The following is a 23,800-nucleotide window of genomic DNA, read 5'->3' as shown; positions in this document are numbered from 1 at the left end:
AAGGGGGATAAACAGGCCGGTTTTTCAGACGGTACGCGGGTATTGTTGGTCTAAATTATTCCCTGTGCAATGAATCCTTTCATCTCCATCCTATACAATAATGGTTTCCATATGTCAAGTGGCTTTGCTATAAATAAGATCAAAAGCAATAAGAAAGGATTTAATAAAAAATGACATTAAAAGTGGCATTAAATCTGGAAAAAAAAAGTTCAACACTTTAGAGGAAAAGAAAAAAAAAATCTCTCTAAGCAGCTTTCCCAAATATTGAGACATAAGGCTTAAAAATAAAGTCGAAAAAAAATAAATCTATTACAAAACCACAAAAGGCTGCAGAGGAAAAGAGGCAATTTAAAGTCCGTTTTTATTTTAGTGGAGTTTCTGCATACAATACTTAGCTGAGTATACTGAAAGAATGACCCCCATAGGCGCTGGCATCAGTGCGACTAAAAAAGAAGGGGGTAACTTTTTACAATTGTCAGTATTGGTGTTGGGGAAGAATTTGGGATTTACTAAAAATTAAGCAATGCAACATGCATGTCCTCCTGTTGTGGCTGATATCTTATCTCAGTAGTTAAATGGTGACCTTGTGGTAGTTAAAGTGTTACTAAACCCAGGACCCTGCATTCACTATATCCAGTCTCCCCGGACCCTGCATTCACTATATCCGGTCTCCCCGGACCCTGCATTCACTATATCCGGTCTCCCGGACCCTGCATTCACTATATCTGCTCTCCCGGACCCTGCATTCACTATATCTGGTCTCCCGGACCCTGCATTCACTATATCCGGTCTCCCCCCGGACCCTGCATTCACTATATCCGGTCTCCCCGGACCCTGCATTCACTATATCTGGTCTCCCGGACCCTGCATTCACTATATCTGGTCTCCCCGGACCCTGCATTCACTATATCTGGTCTCCCCGGACCCTGCATTCACTATATCTGGTCCTCCTGGACCCTGCATTCACTATATCTGGTCTCCCCGAACCCTGCATTCACTATATCTGGTCTCCCAGGACCCTGCATTCACTATATTTGGTCTCCCAGGACCCTGCATTCACTATATCTGGTCTCCCCGGACCCTGCATTCACTATATCTGGTCTCCCCGGACCCTGCATTCACTATATCTGGTCTCCCGGACCCGGCATTCATTATATCCGCTCTCCCCGGACCCCAAATTCACTATATCTGGTCTCCCAGGACCCTGCATTCACTATATCTGGTCTCCCCGGACCCTGCATTCACTATATCTGGTCTCCCGGACCCTGCATTCATTATATCCGCTCTCCCTGGACCCCAAATTCACTATATCTGGTCTCCCTGGACCCTGCATTCACTATATCTGGTCTCCCCAGACCCTGCATTCACTATATCTGGTCTCCCTGGACCCTGCATTCACTATATCTGCTCTCCCCAGACCCTGCATTCACTATATCCGGTCTCCACGGACCCTGCATTCACTATATCTGGTCTCCCCGGACCCTGCATTCACTATATCTGGTCTCCCCGAACCCTGCATTCACTATATCTGGTCTCCCCGGACCCTGCATTCACTATATCTGGTCTCCCACAGTACACACAACATGGAAATGCAATTATTTTAGTAAATATAAACTGCTAAATACCTTTTCTCATCAGCAGTTACAGCAGTCTTGTGACTTCAGCAGAGCACTGGTTAAAGCTTGTAGGAGGAATTTTCTTTCTGTTCTAGGAGGCTGCAGGACCCCTGACATCTGTCTGCACAGTGCTGATTAGCTCTCTGCTGATCACATGCACTCTCCCAAGAAAAAAAAAACCTCTCTAGCAATACACACTAAACTGAACATGTGCATGTGACTACGAGGAGGGGCAGAGAAGACAGGATCAAACAGCCTTTTTACACAATGCAGAGGATTAACCCCTTGGGTTCCACAGTGAGTATAACAAGCATGCTTTACTGCATATACAGACTGATTGTACTGTTGTGGGTTTAGTGACCCTTTAATTTGCCCTGTGTCTGATAGCTAATCTGTTATTTTCTACATTTAAAGTGTATCTAAACCCAAGGTCAAAAATGCAATATATTGCAGTTTACCAATTATTGGATGTGACTACATTATTTTTACCCTTTTATTTTTTCCACTTTATATTCATCAAGTGATCATATCAGTAACACACTTCCTGCCCTACGGTGACCCTAGGAAAGGACTACATAACATTTTCCCCTCTCCTCTTTTCCATAACCTATTAGAAATATATTCTGTAGTCTACAAAAAGGAAACAATGTAACTAAATAGAGTGCAGCACAGGAATGGCCTCTTACACTGGGGGGCAGTGGAAAGAATGCCTCCCTTAGGCTTCGTTTACTCTTGCTTCAAAATGTAGGTTTCGACACACTTTTTTTTAAAGCACTTTGAATGCCAATCAAATCACCTTTCAATAAATAAAATGGTTTCCTTACAGTCCTGTTTGGAGGTATTGCAAGTATGATATATCCCAGGATGCACTGGGAAACCAACAATCAAACTGCAAAGTTGTCCTCAGCAGTCACTTCCAGTTCATGACTATATATATTCTGGAAGTGTCTGGTGCTGTGCAGTGTGGAGCAGCAGGAAGGTGATCGAGGTCCAGGCTGGAGCAGGCCAACCAACAGACAGCACACATGGTGTGCAACTTGGAAACTAGCAGATATCACACATGGTGCGCATCAAGGGAGCCATATAGCAGGAGGTGAGCGGGGACTAGAGAGAGAGGAGGATCAGCAAAGCAGAGGATCAGCAGAGGTGGGGGTTACTACTGAGCGGAGGATCAGCACAGGTGGGGGTTACTACTGAGTGAGGGATTATCAGAGATGTGGGTTACTACTGAGTGTGTGATCATCAGAGATGGGGGTTACTACTGAGCGGAGGATCAGCAGAGGTGGGGGTTACTATTGAGTGAAGGATTATCAGAAATGGGGGTTACTACTGATTATGTGATCATCAGAGATGGGGGTTACTACTGAGTGTGTGATCATCAGAGATGGGGGATACTACTGAGTGGAGGATCATCAGAGCTAGGGGTTACTACTGAGCAGTGGATTGGCAGAGCTGGGAGTACTACCGAGAGGGGCATCAGCAGAGCTTGGGTACCAATGAACAGGGAATGTGCTGAAAGAGTGTACTAATAAGCTGGGGATCTGCTGAATGAAGGCACTAATAAGCTGGGGATCTGCTGAGTGAAGGCACTAATAAACTGGGGATCTGCTGAATGAAGGCACTAATAAGCTGGGGATCTGATGAATGAAGGCACTAATAATCTGGGGATCTGATGAATGAAGGCAATAATAAGCTGGGGATCTGATGAATGAAGGCAATAATAAGCTGGGGATCTGATGAATAGGGTTACTAATGATCTGAAGATTGCTGAACAGGGGTACTAATGAGCGTGGGATCTGCTGAGTGGGGGTACTACTGAGCTGGGGTTCTACTAGGCCCCTGTAAAACAAAATCAACACACACATGACATTTGCCAAACTTCATTAAAAACTTCATTAAAGCTTAAAAAACACCACAGAAGCATCAAAAACACATCAAACAACAGTGTTGAAGCAGTAGGCAGTTTAATGTATATTAAAGTCGAAGCAAGTGTAAAGGAGCCCCTTACTGTGGTGGTCAAAACAACATCAAGCGTTGTCAGACCAAAAATCATACCAGAAAAATCAGACAGGAGGTCAGTCAGCCACAGTTCAAGGAACCCCTAATAACCTCTTAAGGAACACTGGTTGAGAATAGCCAATTGACTTGCAGAGCATAATCTTTCACAAAATGGCCAAAAGTTATAACCTGAATATAGAACCTTCTTGTAATCTGTTGTATGGTGGACATACAATACAAAAGCCAAATGTTTGATGAAGCTATCACCTGATCATTTTGACGGATTCCAGTCTTTCACCACTGTTTCAATGATGACACCCTTTTGGAAAAGATCCCTGCATATTTTTTTTTAACATGTTTCTTTAATATATTGAGAATTAAAATGAGAATGTGCTACTAGAAGGATAACGATGCCTAGACTAGATATACTAAGCTACAATTGGATTGCATAAAACACCAACTAGAAGGGATGGGAGTGGAGGTTGCATAATACCTGAGCTGCAGAGAATCTTGCAGCTTCTCGTGGCAACCTTTATACCCCCAACTCTCCAATTTTTTTTTTTCTCTCAGTACACCTGAAGATTGACTTTTGCCTGCAGCTGAAGATCTTTTGCTACATAGTCTAGATCTATTCTCAATAGCTCCACCTCACATTTTCCCCTCCACCTCCCTGTCTTTTCTAATGGAAGTGAATTGAGCTAATCCATGATTGCTCCATAGCTCAATGTGAAACACACAGGAGGCTTTACAGAGGAAGTTTTCTTTGGCAATGAATGTTATTGATGCGATGTGAAAGGCCAGCTTCCATAACAGATTTTCATCCAGAGCAGCTAAATAACATTTTTCTGCTTTCATTCCCACTCGGTCTGGAGCTGCCAGTAATTGTCAGCTCTCAAATACATAAATAAATAGGATAGGAACACTTCTTTATGGTATGCTTTTCCTCCCTTAGGTACTCATTCTTCCTATTGAATCCCGCAACAAAGATATATTTTTCTTAATATGGTCTATGTTTCATGTTGAGCTCCGGATTTTTGTATCCCTCAGCATTAGTAGTGACAGCACATGTCCCAGCAGAGGACACTGCCACCGTACTAGCTGGTCCAAAAGTCATGAGCAATGCTGTTTGTCAAATGAAAAGAAGATGAAGCACCTTGTGAACACGGATTGATCCCCACATGGAGAACTACAGTTTACTGGTTTTTACTTAAAGTGGAACTAAAGTCTCACTTTCAAAAATTGTGAGCAGGCAGGCTCTTTACTGCAGAAGAACCTACCTGTCTGCTCACAGTCCTCTTTGGAATGTACACTTAGCTGTACAAGCAATGTCATCCCACGCTGGCCAATGAGGACGACGGCAGCCTGGCACCCAAAAGAGGCTGGGTAGAAGATGCCAATACTGGTGAGGAATGTTGACTGTTGAAGGATAGGCAAGTATCATGGAGTTTAGCTCCACTTTAAAGTTAAACTCCAGCCAAAACCTACCTTTTTTAGGTTCATGAGGGTTGGAAACTTGTTTTTTTGTCTATGTTCTCTTTTGAGAAGATTTCCCTTGACTTTTGCTTTCACAGACAAAACAGGAATTAAGTTGAAATCTTCCCAAAGTGATGTAAATTCCTATCTTTTGCAACAGATTCCTAAATGGAGGATTTCCCCTTCACTTCTGTTCCAGTAACATTTTTGATTTTCCCACCTCAACTTCTGCCCGGGTGACAATGGTTACCAGGACAAATAGCAAAGATGGATCTTTCAAGTGGGGACACACAAATAAATAAACCAGATACTTTCTCTCACTGTCTCACAATAGGATTTGGCTTGAATTCTACATTAAAGTGGAACTCCAGGAAAAAAAAGTTAACTTTTTCTCTGTTCCAAAGAAGTTCTCTCTAATGCTTTTAACCCTTTGAGGACCATAAGATTACGGAACGCCAAAAGAATCAATTTTTTGTTTTTAAAGTTCGTACACTTCAGTTGCTGTAACTAAGCCATTTCATGAAATAATTGGCAAAAAGCTAGATCCATTTGTTGTTTGTTGATAAGAAATAATATTTTGACTCAAACCAAAAAAAAAAAGAGTTTTAAGTTCTTAATCAGATGATACACGCAATTACAAACATGGGACAAATATGTCCCTTGGTCCTCAAAGGGTTAAACCACGGCCAAATGGCGGCTGGGGTTGCTAAAAATGCTAATTCTATTCATACTGGACACTACTGTACTACTTCATACAGCTGAGTATAGAATTTAAACTCCTGAAATTGAGGAAACTATTCACAACAAGGAATAAGTAAGAAATAATCTTGATAGACCCCTTCCTCTGCTACTGATACTTACCATCTCTGCTTGAAAAGGAAAGCCCGGGAATGTCTGCTAATGCCCTGAACCTCTCAGTCCAGCTGGTAATCCAGATGTCTGTATGTACAGAGCCTAGAGGCAGCGGGGCAAGTCCCTCCTCTGACTCATACAGCAAGATCAGAAATTAAAATCCCGATATTGAGGTATTTTTAAAAAAAAAATATTCACAGTAATATCAGCCTAGTAATAATGGAGGATATGTACTAGGGGCCACTTAATTTCTAAAAGTGGTAAATATTAAATATTAACCTATATTCTATTTGCCTAACTTTAAAAAATGTATGAAAATATATCCTTCACATTTCTTATTTTTTAAATCTTTAACATAAAAAACTAAATATACAAATGCTATACATTTCCTTTAAACTTATTAGCTGGTAGTTGTGACATGCTTGAGGAAGTGACCTTGAGATAAAATACACACTGCTTTGCCTGAAGTAAGACCTTGTTTTCCCAAGTGGATCATCTTTCATGCTTCACCACTCAAGAACTGAGAGAGACACTTTGCTATCATATATGCAGCATTTGGTGTAATGGGTTATATCCCTACAGTGCAATCACCGTACCTAGGCTCTGTTACCTTCTGTCCTTACTGATTTACTGATAGTTTCACATAACTAGAATGCACCATATCTTCTATTTATGGATTAAGCTAAATATGCCCAGTCAAGTTCTTTTCCTAGGAAGATCACATTATATTGCAGAAAAATAAAAAAAACAGGACTGTTTTAGAAAAATCGGGTCAGAAAAATCAGTTCTGAAGCATGTGATTGGTGTATTTACCAATGTGTTTTCCACCAACAGGCTGTAGATATGACAGTTCCAATGCCTGGTTCTCAAAGTCAAGAAAAGATAGCCTCTGCACTCATATGGCACACATGTCATTAGACATACAGTATGAAATATGTCAAAATATGCAGTGTGCTCGTGGCTGCACTGGACTAGTACATGGACAACCACCTTGGCTGCTAAAACCTAAATAATGACCAGGACCACCTTACATCAGAAGTGGGACACTGAGCCGGTAGCAATATGCATTACTGATTTGAGGTCAGTGACTTCCATATTCTCCTTCTCATTTACAGTTTGATCAGAGACCTGTCCCAACCCGAGATTGGTCAGTTGAGGTGCGTAGAACATCCATTGTCTTAAACAAGGATATATTTGCCCACCAACCTTTAGAAAAACCAATATAACAGGTACACCTAAGAATTACATTTTACGGGACAGCTGACTGGTGGGCCAAAACAGAGACATTTCCAGGGACACAAATCTTCGGAAAGGACCAATGCTCCCATACATCTTCCCCTATATGAACAACTCCAATGCTGCAGTCTATATCGATGAGAGTATGTGAACATTCCCTATTAAGCTGCGCTCGATGCATTCCAGTCTGTTCCTCAGCACCTGCTTTACTGATGACCTCAGCTCTGCTTCTTGAGATTTAGACTTTTTTTTTCACAAAACAGCTTTTTAAACAAAAGCCAGCTGTTTCCGATCAGGACTACAGGGGAAACAAGAATCAGGGTAGACTGGGGGAGGGGAGTAACCCGCAGACAACAATTCTTCATTAGCTTCAAGTCACTTTTTTTTTCTCCTCCACTGAAGGATTCATTAAATGGATAAAGGAAGTGAACAAAATAGGAAGAGAAACATATATAAACTGGAAAATCAAGCTGAATGCTCAATTTAGTATCTGAAATGGATCGTCTTTGGGAATTGCTTATTTTTGTAAGGAATGATCGTGCATACAGCTAAAGGAAAATTGTGTCTAGTGCTATTTGCATCTAAACTGGTCATATAAGAAAATCTTGATGTCATTTAGTAAGACAACTTTTTTTCTGGGGATAAAATATGCTTTTGGGCCACTCTTGCTTGTAACAGACACATCTGTAATAATAGAAAAAAAATGAAGACCTTTGGATTGCCATTCTTCCCCCATCGGAATATTACAGATGAACAGTTCAGAAGAAAACAATAACTGTTCTTCTGATGTAACAGAATTGATATTGATATATGTGGGTGTACAGGAGAAGTTCAGACATTTCGGGCTGATGCGTTAATGCGTGGGCAGCACAGTGGTAGGACTTTTTCTTTTCAGCACTAGTGTCCCAGATCAGGACACTATGTGCATGGAGGTGTGTGTTTGAGTAGGTTTCCTCCCGCACTCCAAAGACATGCTGGTAGGTTATTTAGGTCCTGTCTAATTTTGCCTTAATATGTGTATGTCAGGAACATGTAAACACTCCTGTTCCACAACAGCTACTGTTCGCATTCCACCATCCTGGTTTTGGTTGTGATGCATTCTCTCTGTCTGTCCATCTGAATGGTGGTTGATGTAGCCAGTCTCTGGGTGGAGACCAAACCTGATTTAAGCCAGCCAATCCTGCAGTCACCTACTTGTAATATTGTGTTTCACACATGCTGCAAGCTCACTGTTTCTCTGCCCTGCTCTGCTGTTTGGAACTTGGACTATTCTATGAACTCTGCCTGCCATTTGACTAGGGATTTGACCCTGACTACTCTGAACCATGCCTGCCTTGCACCTGGACTGTCATTGAACCATTCTGCCTGTCTTCCAACCACAGGTACCTGTTCGCTGTGCTCAATTCGCGCCTGCTCTGGTCTGGACAGTGTAACTCACCTATAGATGGTAATTGGCTTTCAAAAGTAACAAGCAATTTTTCCAAAAGAACACCTTTTTTACATGAAAGGCTTTGATGGGAAATAAACTGAGAACGATCAGTAAATCAATTAATATGCTGGGCATTGAGTTTGGGGTGGAGGAACTAGAGTGTCCTGGAAAGAGCCCTAACCCCAACTCAACTGAACACCACTGAGATGAACTAGAATATCCATTGTGAGAAAGGTCTTCCTATCCAACATCAGGTTTGATGAGTTTGGTGAGAAGGAACAAGAGTGGCCTGCACAGAATAAGACTTTAACCCTACTGAATACTTTTGTGATGAGTCAGAATGCAATTGTGAGGTCTTCTCATCACACATCAGTAACTGACCTTACAAATGTTGTTATAATTGAGTACACATTCCCACAGACAAACTCCAAAGTCATGTTAAAATACTTCTAAGATTCCACTCCATATTAATTGCCATAATTTTGGAATGGAATGTCCATCAAGCTCGTGTAAGTGTGGTGAGCAGGTGTACACAAACCTTTTGGCCAAATAGTGTAGCAAAGATCATCCAAAATCATCCAAAGAAAATCCAAAAATACTGACTATTAAACATTGATTTAATGATGAGGTCAAGGAAAGACACTATAAGGAGACCACCTATAGTTATATTTAATGAAAAAAAAGTTTCTCCATTAACCCACAGAATGTTAAGGTCCTAGGAGCTCATGCTAAGGAGAGGTAGATACATTGCACTGTTTGATACCAATGCTCCATCTGGGAATGTATGTAAGTTTTGTCTTGCTTTGAAAGTGACAGGTTCCCAGTAAATACCCAAATCTAACTTTTTCTCAAATACAGGTTTGAGATGGGTTTAAATGAACGTTTAAAAAAAAAAAAAAAAAAAAAAACATATGGCACATGTGGCACTGGTAAATGACTTCATTAGCTTCGACTCTACGTCCTACAAGACAAGCTATTCCATGACTTCATTTGACTTGGACGAAACGGACGTATTATATGTGGAAACGTTCCCGGCAAAGGGCCACAAAAAGCAAACAAATTTAAAAAGCAAAAGCCTAGCAGAGGTTATATAATGTTGGAAGGTGTTGATGGCGTGGAACAGACCTCCATAGCTGGGAACATGTAGAATAAAATTTTCCAGAAACAGTTCATTTGCAATTTATATACATGCAGCGTACTTTTTTACAAACCCAGGCCTGAATTAATGGCAGATAGTCATTAAACTAAGCTCTAGGCAGATATAAAAGACACACATTAATGCAGCTCCGTATTCATTCAAACATCATTAAATTTATTCTTTTAAATGCAAGCAGTGCAAATACTTGAATTGACTTGGTATCAGGCTTTTGCAATGTCCTGTACAGCAGAGCTCAGACTAAGAGAAGAAGCAGCACAAGGAGTCAATCAGTCGTGCTAAAGTGCTCATGTGCTATCAAGAAACATGCTGAGAGGAGGAGAGGAGTGCAAAGTGACAAAGAGATGAGCTCTTCAGTCTGCTCCTTCTCCTTTCACTGCCTTAGGCTGGGGGAGAGAAAAGACCTCTAGAAAATCTAAGAGAAAAAACAAAACAGTGCAAATCCCAGAACAAGATGTCCAAAAATGCAAAAAACTGCTCATATACACATAGCATTTCCCCTAGAGTTCTGCTTCAGTATAGGTAGAATCCTAGCCAAAACCTTGTTTTGTTAGCTCGGGAAAGACCATCTGCCAGATATTTATTAGTGTCTGTATCACCACTAACCTTTTTCACTCTATCCAAAAGTAAAAACAAAAATGTTTTAGCATGTAATCTACTTGAAGTAGACACATAGACATCTATATAAGAAATCTACATGTACAAGCAGATTTTTTTTTTGTTAGCACATGCAATAAACAGATGTGAAAACAACTCCAGACAAAACTTTTTTTCTTCTAGTTTTGGATAGAGTGGTGAGGGGTTAGAATCTCTGTCAGGATTTTCTTGGTGTCTGCATTTCTGTTGGCGGGATTAGCCTGTTTGTCCATTATCAAAAGAGGAGAATGCGAGAAGAAAACCAAAATGTTAAGACCTGTCAACAGAACAGGAATAGAGAGGAAATCTTCCAATGGGGACCCTTATTCCAGTTACGAAGGGAAATCTTCCAATGGGGACCCTTATTCCAGTTACGAAGGGAAATCTTCTAATGGGGACCCTTATTCCAGTTAAGTGGGGAAATCTTCCAATGGGAACACTTGTCCTGGTAACAATGGGAAATCTTCCAATCAGGACACTTGTTCCAGTGATGAAGGGAAATCCTCCAATAAGGACACTTGTTATGGTAAGGATGGGACACCTTCCAATGGGGACACTTGTTCCAGGAATGAGGGCATATCTTTCAACATGGACACTTGTTATGGTAACTAGGTGAAATCTTCCTATACGTACATCTGTTTTGGTGAAGAGGGGAAATCTTCCGATGGGGACACTTGTTCTGGTGACAATGGGAAATCTTCCAATTAGGACACTTGTTCCAGTGATCAGGAGAAATCCTCCAATAAGGACACTTGTTATGGTGATAATAGGACACCTTCCAATGGGGACACTTGTTCCAGGAATGAGGGCATATCTTTCAACATGTTATGGTAACTAGGGGAAATCTTCCTATGTGGACATCTGTTTTGTTGATGAGGGGAAATCTTCCAATGGGGACACTTATTCCAGTGATGATGGGAAACCTTCCAATGAGAACATTTGTTCTGGGGACAATGAGAAACTTTCCAATGGGGACACTTTTTCTGGTGAAAATGGGAAATCTTCCAATGGGGATGCTTGTTCCAGTGACAGAGGGAAATCTTCCAATGTGAATGCTTGTACCGGTGACAGGGGGAAATCTCCCAATGGGGGCCCTTGTTCTGGTGACAACGGGAAATCTTCCAATGGGAAAACGTTCTATGATGGCTGTCAGAGTTGGGATTTCCCCTCGTTTTGGGGAGATTTCAATTTACTTCCTGGTGTGCATCTAGATACAGGAAATTCTGAAAATTTCCTTAACATGGGCAGAAACAGAAATTAAATCCTGACAGAGGTTGTAACCCTTTCCACTCTAGCCGAAACTGAATTTACAGTTTCAATTTAAAGAACTTTTTTTTAAAGGATATTCACATGAGGATTATAGGTCACATATACCTGTAAAGAAAAACTTCTATTAAATGATCATGGTTAAACATTTTCATTATCTGGATTTTGGGCAGAGCAGCTTTTGCATGGTACAAACAAGTATATTGGTATAAGGCGTGCTATACCAGATTTGGATTCAAAATACTTTATTAACCCCAAAGGGAAATTGTACAGTCTGTCTGTGAGAGTCCAAAACCAAGACTGCTGCACCCTTCCCCAATAGGATCTCTATAGATAAGACAGGGGGATTCAGCTACATGAAGGTGATAGCTTTGTTAGGGTGATGTGGAAGGGGGAGGCACAGATACAAACTACAGCCAGGAATTTGTGCAATAGGAGCCTCCAGTAGGTATAAGAAGTAGGTGGGTGATTCAGCCGCCGTCCATTCAGAACTCAAATATTCTGTTTCTGGACCACAACAGCGTGTATTACATTGAAATATCCCTAGAAAAATATTCTGGCTGAATCTGCTTTGGAATTTGCTTCCACAGTATACCTCCTACTGCTGCTTTATTTGCTGCAGATGGGTGAAGACAGAAAACTTATAGACTGTTTCAAGCGCTGATGACGGCAATGTGGAAAAAATTACCAGATCCTCTGTGTTCCCGTTTTTTTCCCCCTTTGGTTTTTTTTCTTGCTTCCTTCCACAATGTGTGGTGTGGAACTTATCAACGTGTTCAAAGACCAGCCTCAAAACTGAGGTTACTCTTTCTTTGTTTTTTACACATCCAAATAATTTACTTTCACCAGGTCTGAAATCATGATCTATCTATCTATCTATCTATCTATCTATCTATCTATCTATCTATCTATCTATCTATCTATTCATATCTATCTATCTATCTATCTATCTATCTATCTATCTATCTATCTGTATCTATCTATCTATCTATCTATCTATCTATCTGTATCTATCTATCTATCGATCTATCTATCTGTATCTGTCTATCTATCTATCTATCTATCTATCTATCTATCTATCTATCTATCTGTATCTATCTATCTATCTATCTATCTATCTATCTATCTATCTATCTATCTCTCTATCTATCTACCTATCTATCTATCTATCTATCTATCTATCTATCTATCTATCTATCTATCTGTATCTATCTATCTATCTATCTATCTATCTATCTATCTATCTATCTATCTATCTGTATCTATCTATCTATCTATCTATCTATCTATCTATCTGTATCTATCTATCTATCTATCTATCTATCTATCTATCTATCTGTATCTATCTACCTATCTATCTATCTATCTGTATCTATCTGTATCTATCTATCTATCTGTATCTATCTATCTATCTATCTATCTATCTATCTATCTATCTATCTGTATCTATCTATCTATCTATCTATCTATCTATCTATCTATCTATATCTATCTATCTATCTGTCTATCTGTATCTATCTATCTATCTATCTATCTATCTATCTATCTATCTATCTGTATCTATCTATCTGTATCTATCTATCTATCTATCTATCTATCTATCTATCTATCCATCCATTCATTCATTTATTTGGTCCTCCAGGCAATCACACAGAAAGCAGAGATATCTGTAATTCTATGGTTCTCCCTTTATATTCATGTGTTGATGGCACAGAGATGAACCAGCTCGTTACTTTTATTTTCCAGGTCTTTTGCTTTTCTAACTCTGCGTTCTTGGGTTTTTCAAGGACACGAAAAATCATAATAAATTTGAGACATCAGGTGCGCCTGGTAATTTCTTAAGCAAATAAATAACAACTTTGGAAAGAACAAGCAGCTAACGAAAAAGGGACCTCATTTATCTTTAACTTTTAAGTGCTATGAGATGAAGATGTACAGTATGTTTTAAGCAAGCAGAACTTTAGGCAAAAAAACAAACTACCCTTCAGTACAGCAATGAGAAAAGGGTCAGTTCTTCCAAAAGTGATATTTTATTACAGGTGGAGCCTGTTGGAGATAGATACATGGCACAAGTAGTTACCTACTGTAGATGAAGACTGAGCAGGGGTGTCAAACACGAGCTATATAGTGTGGCATATAGGTGGAAACAGGCCTAATTTATCAAGCTTCTGATTTATAAGGTGTTCTACAATGGCCACTTAAAGCTGAACTCTGAGGAAATGTAATAAAATGTCATTGCTGTGCGGTTCTCCTCAGCACTACAAGGTTTAAATGCTATTTTTTCTAGAAAACCAGTACAAGCACTTGTGGGCAGTCCCTCTGCTTCCTCGTGTACAATGCAGGGCTATTAGCCACGTATTGTACTTGATATCACAGTGGCTGTGGCAACGTCCAGTGAGAGAAGCTGTGGTACTCGGTCTTACAGCATGGAGGGAGCTTGCAGGAGAAAGGGATGGGGTAAGTAAAAGTTCTTGTTATGGGTACTATGGATATCCTAGGCATAAACGAGCATTTAACCCATTGAGCGCAGGAGGAACCCCACTGCATACAGAAATGTTTTGTTTTCCCTGAAGTTCAGCCTATTATTGCATATTTTTGATTACTGATATATTCTTCTGACTATTTTGCTCTTTGGCTTTAGTGTTGGCAAACCTGAAACAATATATATTGCCAGAACTGGAATTCATTAATGCAGATACAAATATATTGCTAGTGGAATAGCTGGCGCTGCAAGTAAGTTTATCTTTGGAGTCCAGAAATCAGAAGTCTCAAAATGCACACTTTTTTGCCTTCAGGTGCTTACAGTTAAATAAGAAACTAAAGAGCACACAACGAATGTGTGACAGGCAAAAAAATGTCACAACAGTAAAAGCGAGCTTTAAGGGGTCCGCTGGGCTTCAACAGTTCAACATCTCAAAATGTATACAAATATATAGCTATGTTTTACTTCAAAGAAAGAATCTTGTCATCCCTGGCTTACCATTAAAGAATGTCTGTTTGCTGACAAGAGGCCAGTTCCATATCCTGAGCCCAGGCCGCCCATGGCTCCATTGTGAGATGGTCCGATTAATCCGTGCATGTCACTGTGGCTTCCTGGCATTGCTGTTGAAGGCCCCACTGCATGGTTCCTTAGTACGTGAATTGCATCATCTAATCTTTCCAATCTGTCCTCAATTCGGCTTTGCTGTAAGGAAAGAAACAACAGACAATCACTCACTGTATATTTACATTTTGTGTGACATCTAATATTAATGCAAAACTGAAAAACTGTGGACCATACATCAAGGTGTCTGAAAGAGGAACGGTCTTGGTTTCCCAACAGTAACCAAGTTCGAACCTGTATTGGAAAATGAGGGTTGGAAAGTATGTGAAGGTTCTCATTTATCCAGTAGTGGTTAATCACATTCAACTGAGACTTGTATTGTAATGCTGAAGTAAGTGGTGGGTGTCTTCAACACCTTCTGTCTTCCACATTTAATGTTGTTTTGACATCTCTACCCCAGCGTTTTGGCAATTCATACCTTCAGCCATGTAAAATGAAGGATTACCACCTATGAAGCCTTCCTGATACCAAGGATGAGATTATAGAACTAGAACAGGGTGGTTCCACAACTTTAACACCTCCCATCCTAATCTTAGACAATAACATCTACCCTTCTGGGGTGAATGGATTAAGATGTTGGTGCTACCTGTGTGGATATAAATGCTGTGGTATCCTCCTGAGACTCATTAGAACGGAATTTGTTACTTGGAGAAGCCACAAAACATCTTCAGCATTACAGAGCAAGCTCAGTTGGATGTGACTGACCACTACCAGAGACAGTTGAAATCTAAAGGTTCATCTGTAATTGCTTGCTGGGAGAATACAGACAGTACTTTCTTCAGACACAAAGAAGGCTCAGAATATCTACCGACCTGTACATTGATGATGCCCAGATTTCTGATAAGCCACAAAGGATGGGGATTAAAGGGTTGAGGTAGTAAAATAACTGTTTTATGAGAAACCCCAAGCAAATCTGTCTAGCGATACAAAATACTATTTGCTTTCATGACAATTGTAGAGAGCAGGCTTTCTCATGCAGGGTTATGTGGAACCCTAAGGCTCCTTCAGAGGTTTCTAGGGGTTCCTGGAGTAATGGCAAATTGATCTCCTGCTTACAATGACCACCAATGAAAGAGGCAATTTCTCACTGACATCCAATGTAAAGGGTCATTTCTACACTGACTGACAATGAAAGGGGACATTTCTTTACTGATATCCAATGTAAGGGGCAGGGGCGGACTGACCATTTGGAAACTCGGGCACTGCCCGAGGGCCCAGGGTCAGTAGGGGGCCCCATGAGATGACCCTGGTACCTTTTTCATAGGCTTTTTTGAATTTGGGCAAGGATACAGGAGTCCCATGATCCCCTATTGCCCGGGGGCCCCATGAGTTGTCAGTCCGCCCCTGGTAAGGGGTCACTTCTATACTGGCCACCAATGTAGAGGGACAGTTATCAAATGACCAGCAATTTAAGGAGGCATTTCATTACTGACCACCTATGTAAGGAGCCAGTTTTCCACTGACCACCAAATGTCACTGCAGTTTTTACAGTCTTGATTTATTTATTATCTTTTTATCTATGTTTTTTTATATCTCATAATTATTATTATTGTCATATAGAGCAAGGGAGTGTTGTAAAATAATCTGATGTGGGCAAGTTATGCCACATTATTGGTTCTTTTCTTTAAAACGTTCTACCATTTTCTGATCATGCTAATATACCATGACCTGATAATATTTTAATGGTTCCTCTGGGGTAAAACGGTTAAAATAGGCAGGAACAGAGGTTCTCAAATTTATTATAGATTTATTTCTTTCAAGTGTACAGTATTTGTTAAATGCCATCACTTGTTATGTAAATCATTCCGGGACTTTTGTACCTATACTTAGGGCATTGTCCGATGAGTGATCCTGCCACTAACATCACTAAGGATTGCTAACATTTTCCTATGGAGCTGCTTTCGTGCTAGCTGGACCTGTGAGATGTTGCTTTCACTATCGTGTGAAATTCTGCAGCATTCTTGCCCAGCGAGGAAGTGACTCCATTACGGAAAACCATTTCATTGCCTGGGCAAAGACTATAGCAAGAGTTCAGACCTAGTAACACAAGTACAGAAGCCTAAGCACTAGCAACCATTAAAGACAGAAATGATTTAACAGTGTCTATGAAAACTGATCGACCAGATCTGTTTGGGCTGAACCTTTAAATCATAATTATACAGCATATACACTCACCAGCCACTTTATTAGGTACAGCTGTACAATTGCTTGGTAACACAAATTGCTAATCAGCCAATCACATGACAGCAACTCAATGCATTTAGGCATCTAGACGTGGTGCAGACGACTTGTTGAAGTTCAAATTGACCATCAGAATGGGGACGAAAAGGGATTTAAGTGACTTTGAATGTGGCATGGTTGTTGGTGCCAGACGGGCTGGTCTGATTATTTTCGAAAACTGCTGATCTACTGGGATTTTCAAGCACAACCATCTCTAGAGATCACAAAGAATGGTCCAAAAAAGAGAAAATATCCAGTGAGCGACAGTTGTGTCCATGAAAATACCTTGTTGATGTCAGAGGTCAGAGGAGAAAGGACAAACTGGTTTGAGATGTTAGAAAGGCAACAGTAACTCATGTCAATATGGGCCAAAATCTCTGAGGAATGTTTTCAACACCTTGTTGAATCTATGCCATGAAGAATTAAGGCAGTTCTGACGGCAAAAGGGGGACCAAGCCAGAACTAGCAAGGTGTACCTAATAAAGTGGCTGGTAAGTGTAATTTTATATTATACCAAGGAAGCCATATTGTATTTTAATGTTACTAAAAACTGCATTCCTTTTCAATCTGCAGAGCAGGTTTTCTAAAACTCATTTTATACAACTTCATCCTTTCAGTGGGGCAACCATACTTTTGTCCAGAAGTTTTCTAAAATTCCCATCTCCCTGCCCATGAGACTGGCTTGTTGCTTTTTCCTCTGCACCAAGCTTCACAATTTTTCAGGAAGTGCTTGCGAGGCCTATATCATTATATACAGAACAGAAGCAGGTGATTATTTTCTATAAAGTGTGCTAAAACCACACAGATTTCTGTCTTTTAACTGATCTCTACTGTTTCTCTTGACTGATTTAAAAGGTTGCTACTCTGCTCTAGGATCCCAAATGAGTTAGAAACATCTCTACAGATCCAGAACACAGGTTGACTGATTTCTCCTTGCCTCCCCTTTCTGATGATAAATCCGCACATCTGTGGACACTTTTAGCCATGTCCTAATATGTCACAACTTTAAATTTTAAAACACCTACTAGTGAGTGCAAAGGGCCTTCATAGCTAGGAGACGAGGAAGCCTGTCCTCCATTCCTTGACCAAACAGCTGTGCCTGCTAATTAAAAGAAGGAAAAAAAAGTTAATTATCTACACAGTTGCATAAGCATCCTCTTAGTTAAAACTTTTGCAGTTGTTTAGTATATATATGCAAATTTTTCAAGCCGTCCAGACATATGGAGACTTTCCAAAAACATACTTAAGGGAAAAAAAAAGTATTTTTGTAGCAAAACAGAGATACAGTCCATAATGTTCCTCCAGGCTGCTTTCTATCAAAGGATTTCATTGACTCGGCAGGTAATGCCTGGGAGAGAACTCCGTGCAAGAAAACAACTCAATATCCAAAAAAGAAGCTTGGTACAAGGGATTTCAGCTTTCCAAGTCTCTGTTTCACGACATATATTGTGTCCAAGAGAGAAAAAAAAATGCTTTCTGGCTTACTACACTAAATCTTTGGCGAGCCAGTATTTGGCAAGTAGGTACAGCAATGTCACTTTATGTGGTGTGCAGGGAATTTCTTTGTATCTGTTCTGTTTTATTTCTTTTTAAAGAGAACCAGTCATGGGGGAGGGTATGCAAGAATTTTTATTATGATAAATGTTTAGGATTCATTTTAAAAGATTGAATGCCAGGTCTTTTTTTTTTTAACTATACTTACTGTAGGCTCAGTTCGCAAAGCTAACACACCAACATGAGGATCTTTATGCTGTTATTTCAAGAGTCAATGACATTTAAAAATGACAGTCAGGTGGCTGAAAATAAAGATCCGTAGCCACCCTTACACGCACGTTCCTGCGACCGGTGATAACTGTATTAGGCCAGGCATGCTTGCAATATGAACTACAGCCTACTGTGGGAGGGGGAACCAGCAATACTCTATTAACCTCCCTGGCGGTATTCCCAAGTGTAGCTCGGGGTTAACTTTCAGTACCAAAAGCGGTAACCCCGAGCTACACTCGGGAGTACACTGCAGCATTGCTCAGGGATTCCTCAATCACTTACCTTGTCCTGCGCTCCCGCGATGTCCCCCCTGCAGCATCCCCGGCCATCTCATCCGGCCAATGGCGGCATCCGTCTTCTGGGTTCCGTTCCCTGCAAGCATCAGGATGTACGGGACGTACGGGGACGGAACCGGCGGGAAATTAAAACATTTTAAAAGTGACATTCACTAAATACACTAAAATCACATAGTATAACATTCCTGTATCAAACCATTTCACATACATTTTGTCCCGAGTGCTTTGTCCTGTCCCGTCTGCATTTTTACTGTTCTTTCTGCCTGGAAACTGAGAAAAGTCCATGGCGTCCAAAAAGCGTCCCTTTAGGTCAAAATCAGTTTTAGATCAGCTAGAGAACAGCGATAGTAAATCAGAACCACTTGCAGAATTGAGTGATAATGATTCGTGGGGGAAATTCATCATCAGACACTGAAAACGATTTTGCAACTTTGCTCAGTGATGTACGAACTTGGCGCTATATTTCAAATTTCAGTGTTTTTGGTTTGATTATATTATTGAATTACATTTATTATTATTATATTATTATTTTTTATGATTATTTATTATATTATAATTTATGATTTCGTGTTTCAAGTTTTATCCTACCCGGGATGTTTACTAGACTCTTGTTCAGACAGATTTCAGTGAGTTATTCCTAAGAATTACAGGCCTACAATAAAAAAACATGCAAAAAAAAGTACCGCTTTGAGCACAGAAATATTGACATAATCAGACTGCTAGGAAGGTTAAGATAGGCACACATGTGCTTTAAACTACAGCTTGCTGTGAGCAGAGAGACCAGCAGAAACTCTATGTGGACTGGCATGCAAGCAAATTTGAAGTACAGTCTGCTGTGGGTGGACAGACCAGCAATAACTCTATTAGGATAGGCACACGTACGCTTTGAACTGCCTGTTGACAGTGGAGAGACTAGCAATAATAGGTGCTTTCTTATGATGGTCCTTGGGATAATGGGACATGTAGTCCTGAAGCCCACAGTCATGTGATCTTTCTGTAAGATTACTATATACAGCCCGAAACTGGAAGTTCAGGGAAAGGGTGCTAAATAAGAAGGAGCGAGCATCATTTTTATGAACCTAGTGAGGGAGATTTACTAAGCTGGAGCATACAAAATCTGGTGCAGCTCTGCATAGAAACCAATCAGCATCCAGGTTTTATTGTCAAAGCTTTACTGAACAAGCTGAAGTTAGAAGCTGATTGGCTGCCATGCACAGCTGCACCAGATTCTGAGTGCTCCAGTTATAGTAAATCACCCCCCATTACACATTTTTTTTGCATAAATTTTACAAAGAAAGCTTAACCTCCCTAGCGGTATGATTATTTCAGATTTTTGGTGCTGAAAGCGGTACCATTATTTTGCATGGAAATATGTAGTTTTATGTTGTAGGCCTGTAATTTTTAGGAATAACTCACTGAAATCTGTCCGAACAAGAGTCTAGTAAACATCCCGGGTATGATAAAACTTGAAACATGAAATCATAAATTATAATTTAATAAATAATCATAAAAAATAATAATATAATAAATTTAATTCAATAATATAATCAAACCAAAAACACTGAAATTTGAAATATAGCGCCAAGTTCGCACATCACTGAGCAAAGTCGCAAAATCGTTTTCAGTGTCTGATGACGAATTTCCCCCACGAATCATTATCACTCAATTCTGCAAGTGGTTCTGATTTACTATCGCTGTTCTCTAGCTGGTCTAAAACCACTTTTGACCTAAAGGAACGCTTTTTGGACCCCATGGACGTTTCTGAGTTTCCAGGCAGAAAGAACAGTAAAAATGCAGACAGGGGACAGGACAAAGCACTCGGGACAAAATGTATGTGAAATGGTTTGATACAGTAATGTTATACTATGTGATTTTAGTGTATTTAGTGAATGTCACTTTTTGTCATTTTCAAATTTCCTGCCGTTCCGTCCCCCGTACGTCCCGACGCTCGCAGGGGACGGAACCCAGATGACAGATGCCGGCATCCGCTGGATTACATTGCCGGGGACACTGCAGGAGGGACATCGCTAGACAAGGTAAGTGATCGAGGGATCACGGAGCAGTGCCGCATGGTATTCCCGAGTGTAGCTCGGGGTTACCGCTTTTGGTACTGAAACTTTACCCCGAGCTACACTCGGGAATACCGCCAGGGAGGCTACGGTGTGAGTTTGTGTGGTGGAAGTTATTACTTTAACAATAAAAATAGGTGGAGGGTTTAATAATACTTTAATGCTTTGTATATTGAGCCTTTTGTCTGATAATAAGTGTAGAGTTGACTCACATAATTGCTGTCCTGTCAGCTGCCTGAACCCCTGCAGATAACCCCTGATGTTTTCCAGCTCCCATGTGTGAACTGGAACAGGTAAGTCTCAGTTTACAAGATACACCGCCTGTGAATCACACAGGAACCGTACTGCATTCCTGTGCAATTCACATGTAATTCAGCATGGTGCAATTTGAGCCCATTCATTCTTAACTGACTAAAATCACATTGCATCGCACCAAAGACGTGCATGCACCTTTTTTGGAACCAGATTGCATGTATGTTTTGTACCATGTGATCCAGTTCAAGCAAATGCAGTGTTTGCAACCTTCATTTGCAGTGTTGTTAAAGTGGAGTTCTAGCTGAAAAAAAAAAAAAATAAATCAGCAGCTACAAAAACTGTAGCTGCTGACTTTTAAAATAAAACCACTTACCTGTCCTTCGGTCCAGAGGTGTCCTCACCACGGCTGGTTTCACCGGCTGTCTTCTCTCCCTGGTGCCGGTATCTTCAGCGTGGGAACCCGGCTGTGACAGCTTGCGGCTTCACTGTGCCCACTGCGCATGCACGAGGAGCGTTGCGCTTTGTAAATGGCCCCGTAGTCTTCTGGGACCTGTCACGTGTCCCAGAAGACTGCGAGGAGGGAGGGGGTAGGACAACTTCCGCTTCCAATCACAGGGGAAGTGGGAGCGGGTACCTGTCAAATACGTGTACCCACTCCCCCCCCCCGCTCCAAAAAGGTGCCAATCCTTAATGGGGAGTGGGGGAGAAAGCAATAAAGCGGAACTTCCTCTTTCAGGTGGAACTCCGCTTTAAGATTGCACTGACACCTGCTGCAGATTGCAAGGGCAGTGCAATTGAAATGCAGAATGGGAAACTTGCACGGATCTCAGTGTAATTCCTAACTCCAGGTTAATTTTTATTTGTACCCCTGAAGGCTGCAAAACCTTCATCTGGTACAATTTTGTGTTGACAAATTAAAAAAAAAAAAAAAAAGCTATGCTATTTTTGTTATGTTATACATCTAAAGGCAGGTGAGAATGTATTTTTAATGGACATACAGAAAGAACATTTACTAACACACTGATTCAGTAAAACACACATAAAAGCTAGGTTATGGGAATATTCTAGTGACTATATGGGGCTAACTGCTGAGATCAAGGAAAACCCTCATTTTGTAAGATCCTACATACCAGTGTACACACTGGTAAACCTGGGGGCTGTGGGTTAGGGGTCTCCAGCACTAAGCAGATGACTTCAGCTAGGGTTTTCCATTTAAGAAAAACAACCTATTCACATACTGTATATACAGCTTAGTCTGGTATTAATTAGTTCTGCTTGATACATCTTTGCAATTTCCAGCAAAGTACATCTTCCATAGGGATGAATGGAAACGCAAAACACATAAAACATGATCACTGCAATCTCACCACAAGAAAAGGTCATGTCCAGAAAAAGCAGGATCAGCACATCTTAAAACTTCACTTATTAAACGCATCTTGGCAAAAATGTAAAAAACAACTAGTCTACATTAAAAGATGTGTTTCGACCTAAGAAGGTCTTGGTGTGAACAATAAATCCTAAAAGGTGGTTTTACTTTCCAGCCCTGTTCTAGGAATTCTCCAGGAAGTCACAGGAAATATTGTTTGAGAGATTCCTGTTTGTACCACCTTGCTTTCCCGATGGACCTCTCTCCATTTTAATTAGGTAGGAGACATACTGGGGGACACTTCCTTCTAAACAGAAAGTCTGGCATTGGTTTAAAGGGAAAGTATTGTCTACTTATTTTAGCATACTCAGTGGTTTGAAATATTGACTTGAAATCAAAATATGATTTAAGTAATTAACAAAATTAAACTGAACAAAAGGCCCATGTCCTAAATAAACATTTTTTAAACAAGTGCTACAACAGCAGTTGAATCTGATTGTTAATTAAAATAGTGATCAGCTGTAATGGATATTTCTGCCCGTTGGGGGCCAGTTCAAACCAGGGCAGTCCACTGTGGGGAATAGAGATGAGTCTGAGCGTCCTCCAAACTCCTCTTTATCCAATAATCCAAACGTACATACTTTTCTTACTCCAAAGTGCTACAGGCTGGGTCAATTCCACCCCACATGCCACGTCTTTGTTTAAGTGAGCTGAGGGGCATGAATGACCCAGCCCAATGCTCAATAGATTAAAAAAAAGATCTTGAGTTCGAAGCTGATTAGAGGTGAGTTTGGAGGACTCCCAAGCTCATCTCTAGGGGTGAGATTAAAGCAAGTATTATGTAATTTGAATGAGCTCCCAACATACCCCAATGTACTGAAAATAACAAGTTTGGTCAGCATACTGAAACATGAGGGTGTTAGGGACGCGCTCACAATGAATGCCATCGCAGTGCTCCAGTGCACAAAATGTGCATTGCAGTAATGTGTGCATTTACATAGGTTGAAAAAAAAGAATAAATACAGTATGTTCCTGAAGTTCAACCAAAAGAAATAAAAAAATACA

General features: G+C 40.5%; 1 protein-coding gene across 13 annotated transcripts in view; it reads right to left on the bottom strand.

The window, feature by feature from the left end:
* TCF4 (transcription factor 4) overlaps positions 1-23,800 on the bottom strand; it is a 701,501-nt gene that overhangs the window by 43,966 nt on the left and 633,735 nt on the right. For all 13 annotated transcript variants that reach the window (XM_089690079.1, XM_089690075.1, XM_089690078.1 and 10 more), the window contains 2 exons: positions 18,011-18,087; positions 14,643-14,846 (listed from right to left, as the gene is read on the bottom strand). In XM_089690079.1, coding sequence (XP_089546205.1) covers positions 14,643-14,846; positions 18,011-18,087 — 281 coding nt within the window. The remainder of the gene's footprint in view (positions 1-14,642; positions 14,847-18,010; positions 18,088-23,800) is intronic.

The sequence above is a fragment of the Staurois parvus genome, unplaced genomic scaffold (assembly GCF_062004578.1).
Source record: "Staurois parvus isolate SC_StPar_1 unplaced genomic scaffold, SC_StPar_1.0 ptg000513l, whole genome shotgun sequence".
In the NCBI taxonomy this organism is placed as follows: domain Eukaryota; kingdom Metazoa; phylum Chordata; class Amphibia; order Anura; family Ranidae; genus Staurois; species Staurois parvus.
Note: the sequence above shows the minus strand (reverse complement) of the source record. Positions and strands in the feature narration are given on the sequence as shown.